Source organism: Cucurbita pepo, chromosome 9, assembly GCF_057944985.1.
Source record: "Cucurbita pepo subsp. pepo isolate OVF chromosome 9, ASM5794498v1, whole genome shotgun sequence".
NCBI classification, from domain to species: domain Eukaryota; kingdom Viridiplantae; phylum Streptophyta; class Magnoliopsida; order Cucurbitales; family Cucurbitaceae; genus Cucurbita; species Cucurbita pepo.
In genome coordinates this window covers 3,503,711-3,512,850 of record NC_141806.1, presented here as the reverse complement: position 1 = coordinate 3,512,850, position 9,140 = coordinate 3,503,711, and the positions used below count along the sequence as shown (strand labels likewise).

At 33.2% G+C, this 9,140-nt stretch overlaps 1 protein-coding gene across 1 annotated transcript; it reads right to left on the bottom strand.

Annotated features, from left to right (window-relative positions):
• Window positions 1-1,672: 1,672 nt before the first annotated feature.
• On the bottom strand, window positions 1,673-3,975 carry LOC147791019 (protein neprosin-like). The gene is made up of 7 exons (XM_087126954.1): window positions 3,778-3,975; window positions 3,624-3,710; window positions 3,349-3,552; window positions 2,497-2,661; window positions 2,372-2,425; window positions 2,148-2,294; window positions 1,673-2,064 (listed from the first exon to the last, which is right to left on the bottom strand). The coding sequence occupies exons 1-7, from the start codon at window positions 3,973-3,975 to the stop codon at window positions 1,687-1,689; spliced, it is 1,233 nt and encodes a 410-aa protein (XP_086983080.1). The 3' UTR covers window positions 1,673-1,686.
• Window positions 3,976-9,140: the final 5,165 nt, after the last annotated feature.

Below are 9,140 nucleotides of genomic sequence, written 5' to 3'. Positions count from 1 at the left end.
AATACGAAATTTATGATAATATATTAAAATGCATTGATATTATTATTTGGACATATGTATTATTTAGGTTTATGAATTTCCTACAATCTTTCTTGAAATCACTCAAATCACTCAAATCAGGGAATAACGATTTCAATCTTTTTTGAGAATAACGATTTCAACCCCTTTTTCAATCACTCAAATCAGAGAAAAAACGAAGGAGTTGCAGTCGAAACAAGATACCTGACGTGATAATGTGACGGTAAAATTGACATCATGGACCAATCAAAATATGACATTTATTACAGGAGTATCAAATGGTCGAGTTTCATAGAAATAAAATTACTTATACCTTCTATATAATTTGAATTATAAAAAAATATTAAAAAAAAAACCAAATTCAAATTGATTTTTATTATTTTTATACTATATTATATTATTATATTATTATATTTTAAAAAAACAAAAAATAAATAAATAAAACTTTGGTGATCTACTTTCATTTCTCTCCTAACAATAGATATAAAAATAATTGAATAGTTTTTTTTTTTTTTTTTTTTTTTTTTTTTTTTTTTTTTTTTTTGTACAGTATTGATAACTCATTTTCTTTTCTATATTTTAACACATCATTTCCATAATTTCTTATCTAGGGTGACTCTCCGTCTTATTTGAGTGATCAAATTATGAATCTACTGTTTTTTTAGAAAGTTGCGGTGTGTTACTGCAAAATTCAAATACTTGTACCGATTTGATCATAAGTCGTGGAAATGATTGAGTTTGCTCTTGAACTCGTAAAAAGAGCTGTGTAGCGGTTGGGCTCTTATTCGAGGAAAGAGTAAAGTTTGTTTCCGCTTTGAAGTAGGTGGTCGAGTTTGACTAACCTACTAAAAAACTATGGTGTTATATTTTTTAACTCTTTCTTGTTTTATCTCGAAATTGTTCGGGTGATTTATTGCATGTTCTAAGTTTTTCATAATTGCTTAGGGGTACTTATTGAACTATTCTAGTGTAATTATTATCCTCTACTCATTTTTTTTTATCCCAGTTAGAGAATTTTTTTTTTTTTATCAATTATACGTATAAAGGGTGGTGCGAGTGGTGATTAGGAAGGGATAGGAGATGAAGATGAGAAATATAATTCATGTCTCGACCTCGTTTACCTATCAAGGATTTTTCATTCCTTCTTTTATTCTTTGTTTAAAGGAGATTTCATCTCGACCCTTTTCAACTATTAGGGTTTTTTCACTCTCTTCTCACTCTCATTCTGCCCCGTTCTAACTATCAAGATGTGATTTTATCTCGACATAATTTATTTATTAGGTCTTTTCACAATCTCATTCCGCACTGTTCCACCTGTAAAGTCTTTTCATTCCCTCATTTATTCTCTATTTAAATGGGATTTTATCTCGACCCTGGCGGTCTTTTCACTCTATCTCCCTATCTTAGCTTATTTTCGCTCTCTCCCATCAAAGTATTTTTACACTTTTATCTTGCTCGCAAGAGGTCTCCACAAGTTAAATGCTAGTGTTTAATAAATATCACAACCATAGTCCAACTCTATATTTCTTTCATAAAAAATTTACAATGATCCCCTTGTTCTCTCATTTTAATGATCTAAATTTGAAAGGACAAAAAAAAAAAAAAAAAAACAAAAAAACGAAAATTAAAATAAAAACCCGAAATTGACCCACGAGAAAATTAAATTAATTAAGGGCACTTCACATTTCTTCCCGGCCCTCCATAGTAAAAGTAATTTCCCCAAACTCTATCATTTTGAGGTTGAATATTATAGCAATTTGGCTTATCTGCCCAAACCTTCAAATCCGACAATGGAATCAACCTATTATCCAAATTCACAACCTTCATATTACGAAAATAAGCAGCTTTTCGGAACCCCTCGCCGGCGAAATGCCCACTCCCCATTTCCGTCGCCGTGTGAAATCCCCACGACCTCTTATTCACCACCTCTCCGCCAAACTGTGTCTTCGTTGCGTGGCTTCGAAGGTGAGTGAACAACAACGCTGGCCAGTACCCGACCACCACACCCGACCCGTATTCCAACCACCAATCCCCGTGCTTCGGATCCTTTGAACAACCACAAACAACAACCCCCAATTCAATTTGGACTCACAATCTTCAAGAAAACGCATGAAATTGAAATCGGTTACCTTCCAAACCAGTAAGCTGATATCGAATTGGGTGCCGTTGTAGGAGGAAGTTGGAGCAATTGCAGCTCCAAGGGCGATTCTACGGTTGGTTTGAACGAAGCCTGGACAGACTAAATTGTAGCAGCCTGTTGCTTGATATGCGTCGGACTGTTCATCCAAAAAGTTATCGTCATTTCATTTTCAATCTGATTTTGTTGCTAATTTTTGTGTTTTAATGTTCTTACTGTCCAATAAGTGAAGAATCTTGGATTGTTGTCTCCATACATCTTCGGGTAAACCTGTAGAGAAAAGTTAGGCATAGAATTAAAATTTGTATGGATTAGAAGATTGAATCGGTTTAGAAAGTTACCTGCCACCCAGCTTCAATGCTGTTGAGATCATGTGGGAATGTACCGGAGACGAGCCATATCTGTGAGAGGCTGAACTCGAATGGATAGTTGACCCGCGGCTTCCATACGGTCATGCTTGCCTGGGCTCCGTAGTACTGTCCTCCACCTACAAACCCCACTGCATACTGCCACCAACAAAATTTACATTCATTTCCATCTGGGTTTCCCCAAAATCTTAAAATTTACAAGGGAGGACTCTATATTTTGGAGAAAAAGACGTGAGATCCCACATATTCTAGGAAGGAGAACATCGGTTAGGGAGAAGAACGAAACACCTTTTACAAGGGTGTGGAAACCTCCTGCTAGCTGAGGCTTTTTAAAAATCTTGAGGGAAGCCCGAAAGGGAAAACCCCAAAGAGGATAATATCTCGTAGCGGTGAGCTTGGGCCGTTTGGTATAGAGCAAGACATCGGGCGATGTGCCAGCGAGGAGATTGAGCCCCAAAGTGGGTGGACAAAGGCAGTGTGTCAACAAGGACGCTCGGCCCCGAAGGGAGTAGATTGGGAGGTCCCACTTTGATTGGAGAAGGAAATGATTGCAAGGGGGTGGATTGTGAGATCCCACATTCGTTGGGAGGAAACCAAACACCCTTTATAAAGGTGTGGAAGCCTCCCACTAATAGACTTGCACCCGAAAAGGAAAAGTCGAAAGAGAGCAGGCCCCGAAGGGGTAGATTGTGAGATCCCCACATTGGTTGGGAGAAGAACTAAACACCCTCTTTATAAGAGTGTGAAACTTCTTCCCCGAACGGGAAAAGCCGAAAGAGAACAATATCGACTAGGTAGCTGAGTTTAATTTGGTTAAAGACTGACCTCATGGCCTTTGCTGGGAGAGTCTCCGCTGGCTTTTCTTCCAAATCTCTGAACCGAACTCGCTCTCAACATATCCTCTTCTGTCGTTCTTCTGATCGGAACTGTCCCCTCTGGGCAGAATTCTCCGGACATGCTCCATAGTTGGAACACTTCCGTCTCCACCTCACCGGAATGGCTCTGGTTATACGGTCTCTCCGGCGGATCCTGAAACAGCATTTCCACAATTAAAAACAAAACCCATTTCGAAAATTTAACCTCAGATTCCTTGAACTTACCAATGGCTTCTTTCCTTTGAGCAATGGATGATCAAAAGCTAGCTGCCGATGAGTTTCAACACAATCTATAAAGTCACCATCCGGACTCTACACCCAAATAAAAGCATCACAATCAAGCTCCAAAACAGAGGAGATTAAACAAGAGTTAACAGACCTGAATGGTTTTGACAGGGAACTTGTTGATTCGGTTAAGATCAGCTTGAATAAGCTTCAATTGATTCTCCGACCGAAACGCCGCCGCCGTATGGTTATTGGGATAGATTTTTTTTTCGGGACGACAAAACGATGAAACGACAAGAAGGGAAAAAACAAGAACAGGAAGAAGAGGACGGTGGAAAGTTTTAGAATCCATATTTAATCCGAAAAGAAAAACATGGGTCATTGTCTTTTGTGTTTGTCTTCTTCTTTTTCTTAGTATAATATATATATATATATATATATATATATATATATATATATATATATATATATATGAGTTTTAGAACACGGGAGTGGGAATTAACTGTTTCATTCTTTTTGTGGCTTAAAGTTGGGTCCTCTCATCTGGCAGCTGTTTCAACAAAAAAATAATAATAATAAATAAATAAATAAAATAAAATAAAATTAAAATTAAAATTGGATTTGAATAGGTTATGGTTCATTCTTTTTGTCGTCTTTGTCGGTGCGAATATATTTATGAAATTGTTTAGTTGAATTATTATTGAAGATGGGAAATACTTTAAATACATTAAAAATTATTCTTGTTACCTATATAAATAGAGTGTCTTTCGTAGGAATGCAAACATGAAATGGATTCCTAAATTTGTGAAGAATAATTATTTAGGACCAAAACAATATGGGTACCGAAAGGTCAATTTTGAATATTTGTTTTAGGTTTGTTTGAAAGGCTCCAAAGAAAGTGGTACTTGTTGTATAGTGGTCCCAATCAATCAAAGTTTGTGAATTATTCGAAGAAGGATGGTGGCTGAATAACCTTTGGTGGTAAATGGTAAAATAATTGGTGAGGGTACTATAGATATTGACATTTGTACTCTTATTGAAAGTGTACTTTTTGTTGATGGTTTAAAGCATGACTTATCAATGTGACAAAGATTTTAGAGATATATTTGATAAAGAATAATTGCATAATTGAAAATGGTAGTGATAGAAAAGTTCAATGTGTACACTATTGATTCAAAGGATTGTCCTACAAATAATGAATGTCTTCCGACTTTGCATGATAATTCTTGGCTTGACATAGAAGATTAGAACGGGCTAATATGCACTTATTTCAAATATCTCAAAAAATTCATTAGTTGTGGTCTTCCTAAATTTAAATTTGAAAAACATAAAATTTGTGAGGATTGTTAAATGCTTAAGCAAACCAATTTCTCTTTCAAATTTAAAAATGCCATTTCTGCATCTTCAACTATTGCAAGTGGATTTATTTGGCCCTTGGAAAATACCCAGTTAGGAAGGGAATGACTACGATTTTTCGAGATTTACTTGTGTTTCGATGATAAAACATAATAATGATGTCTTGAAAAGATTTGCTAGTTTTGTAAAAAGAGTTTTTTTTTTTAACTATTAGGAGTGTTAATGGAGGAGAATTTGACACTGTAGCATTTGAAAAAAATTTGTGAAGATAATGATTTTTCTCATGACTTCTCACTCCTGGACAAAATGGTGTGGTTGAAAAGAAAAATCCTACTTTACACGAATTTGCTATATCAATGTTAAACGAGTATGATTTACAAAAATATTGTTTTTTTGGACGGAATTCGTTAATACCGCTTTCAAATAGAATTTTAGTTATACCCTCATAAAACTCCTTATGAATTTGGCATAATCAAATCCCAAATATTGGGTATTTAAAAGTTTTTATTTCCAAAAACTGGAAATAGAAAATTTTGGTTCTATTGGTATTTTTCCTGGTTATTCCTGTAAAGTTTATAGAGTTTTTAACGAGAGAACTTTAGTTTTTGAGGAAATTTATGTATGTGTATTGGATGAATCTTCTAATAATATTACTAATGAGTCTATTTATAGTGATGATTGGGAAAGAAACTCTGTAGTTTTATTGTGAGTGACAAAATGAAAGAAACTGTTTCAAGTAAAGAAAAAGTAAACTGAGATTAGAAGGAGGAGGAAGGTTCTTCATCAATGCTAAAAGAATGGAGGTATGTCTTATCTCATCTCAAGGACTATATTATTGGTGATCTCGAACAAGGTGTGAAAACTCGTCCTTCTATTAATTTTTTTTTAATAATCTTACATTTGTTTCTCAAACTGAAGCAAAAAATCTTAAGGATGCAAAAAATGATGAGTTTTGGATTTTGGCTGCGCAACAACCCTAAATCAACTTGAAATGAACAAAATTTGGGAATTAGTCCCTAGGCCCTCTAGTATTTTCATTATTGGAATTGTTTTTAGAAATAAAATTGATGCAAATTGGAATATCGTTGGAAATAAAGCTACACTTATAGATCAAGGTTAATGTCGGGAGGGAAGGTATAGACTATGAAGAAACTTTTGCACCCGTTGCTAGATTAGAAGCAATTAGAATGTTACTCCCTTTTAATTCTTACGAAAATTTTATATTGTATCAAATGGATGCGAAAAGTGCATTCTTAAATGGTTATATTATGGAGGAAGTTTATGTAGAACAACCTCCAGTATTTGGAAATTTTTATTTTCCTCCAATGCATATAAGTTTTAAAAGGCTCTTGATGGCTTAAAACAAGCTCCTACGATAGACTTATTAATTTTCTCAGTGGGAATGATTTTAAAATGGGTAAACTCGACACATACTCTTATGGTTAAAATTAAAGAAATTGATAGGCTACTAATCCTTCTTTATATCAAGAGAGTTGATGAGTATGTTGGGAGGGCTTAGTTTCTTTCTTGGAATTCAAATCAAACAACTCAAAACGGTATCTTCATAAATAAGAGAAATACACACTAAAGATTTACTCAAGAGATAACGAAGGTAAGATTGCAAAAACTCCAATGAGCACATCCACTAAGCTTGACAAGGATGAAAAACGTAAATGTGTGGATATTAAATCTTATAGAGGTACGATTGGGTCGCCAGTAGACCCGATATTATGTTTAGTGTATGTTTTTGTGCTAGGTTTCAATCTTGTCGTAGAGAATCTCATTTACATGCAATTAAAAGAATATTTAAATATTTGCTTGAGACTATTAATTTAGAAGCGTAGTATCACATAAAGGTTGAGTTTAAATTGGTAGGATATTCTTATGCGGATTTTGCTAGAAAATTACTTGATCGTAAAAGTACCTGTGGAACCCGTCAATTTCTTGGCAGTTCATTAGTTTCTTGATTTAGTAAAAAGCAAAATTCGGTTGCCTTAGCTACCACCGAAGCGGAATATATTACGGTTGACAGTTGTTGTGCTCAAACTCTTTGGATGAAACAAACTATTGGTGATTTTGGATTAAAATTTGATAGTGTGCCTATATTGTGTGATACTATTCTGCTGTCAATTTAACCAAAAATCATATTCATCATTCTTAAAACTAAACATATTGACTTGGACATCATACAAGTCATCATTGTATTAGAGAGCAAATACAAAATTGACATATTATTCTTGATTTTGTAAGCTCTACTAATCAATTAGCTGATATTTTCACGAATCCCATAAATTTTTTCAAAAATAGGCTTGAGTTTGGTATTATTAGTTGTGATATATCTCGATGAATTTTATAATCTTGTTTATAATTTTTAAAAACATATTCTCATACAGCCATTATGTCATTCTTAATTTATTATTTTTCAATTGTTCTTTTTTATGCTAATTTTTAAAAACATATTCTCATAGAGCCATTATGTCATTCTTAATTTATTATTTTTCAATTTTTCTTTTTTATGATTCCAAAGCGGATGAAAATTTAGAAAGATATGTTCTAAGTTTGTTGTTTTTGTAATTTATGAATAACTTAGTTGTTGTGATGTTTCATAATTTATTGAAGAATAAACACAGAGGGAGAATATGCTATTGAGTTAATTTCAAATACTAAATTTATGATAATATATTAAAATGCATTGATATTATTATTTGGACATATGTATTATTTAGGTTTATGAATTTCCTACAATCTTTCTTGAAATCACTCAAATCACTCAAATCAGAGAATAACGATTTCAATCTTTTTTTAGAATAACGACTTCAACCCCTTTTTCAATCACTCAAATCAGAGAAAAAACGAAGGAGTTGCAGTCGAAACAAGATACCTGACGTGATAATGTGACGGTAAAATTGACATCATGGACCAATCAAAATATGACATTTATTACAGGAGTATCAAATGGTCGAGTTTCAAATTACTTTTTAAAAAATAGAAATAAAATTACTTATACCTTCTATATAATTTGAATTATAAAAAATATTAAAAAAAAACCCAAATTTAAATTGATTTTTATTATTTTTATACTATATTATATTATTATATTATTATATTTTAAAAAAACAAAAAATAAATAAATAAAACTTTGGTGATCTACTTTCATTTCTCTCCTAACAATAGATATAAAAATAATTCTATTCAATTATTTATTATTTTTTTTTTTTGGTACAGTATTGATAACTCATTCTCTTCTCTATATTTTAACACATCATTTCCATAATTTTTTATCTAGGGTGACTCTCCGTCTTATTTGAGTGATCAAATTATGAATCTACTGTTTTTTTAGAAAGTTGCGGTGTGTTACTGCAAAATTCAAATACTTGTACCGGTTTGATCATAAGTCGTGGAAATGATTGAGTTTGCTCTTGAACTCGTAAAAAGAGCTGTGTAGCGGTTGGGCTCTTATTCGAGGAAAGAGTAAAGTTTGTTCCCGCTTTGAAGTAGGTGGTCGAGTTTGACTAACCTACTAAAAAACTATGGTGTTATATTTTTTAACTCTTTCTTGTTTTATCTCGAAATTGTTCCGGTGATTTATTGCGTGTTCTAAGTTTTTCATAATTGCTTAGGGGTACTTATTGAACTATCCTAGTGTAATTATCATCCTCTACTCTTCTTTTTTTATCCGAGTTAGAGAATTTTTTTTTATCCCAGTTAGAGAATTTTTTTTTATCGATTATACGTATAAAGGGTGGTGCGAGTGGTGATTGGGAAGGGATAGGAGATGAAGATAAGAAATATAATTCATGTCTCGACTCGTTTACCTATCAAGGATTTTTCATTCCTTCTTTTATTCTTTGTTTAAATGAGATTTCATCTCGACCCTTTTCAACTATTAGGGTTTTTTCACTCTCTTCTCACTCTCATTCTGCCCCGTTCTAACTATCAAGATGTGATTTTATCTCGACATAATTTATTTATTAGGTCTTTTCACATTCTCATTCCGCACTGTTCCACCTATAAAGTCTTTTCATTCCCTCCTTTATTCTCTATTTAAATGGGATTTTATCTCGACCCTGTTAGCTGTCTTTTCACTCTATTTCCCCATCTTTAGCTTATTTTCGCTCTCTCCCATCAAAGTATTTTTACACTTTTATCTTGCTCGCAAGA

Bases quoted from the DNA above. Each gene is read 5' to 3' on its own strand.
- LOC147791019 (XM_087126954.1), bottom strand. From the start codon at position 3,975: ATGGATTCTAAAACTTTCCACCGTCCTCTTCTTCCTGTTCTTGTTTTT. The intron at 2,426-2,496 runs GTAACTTTCTAA...TTTTCTCTACAG, and splicing joins GCATTGAAGCTGGGTGGCAG to GTTTACCCGAAGATGTATGG. The intron at 2,295-2,371 runs GTAAGAACATTA...TTGGATGAACAG, and splicing joins GATTCTTCACTTATTGGACA to TCCGACGCATATCAAGCAAC.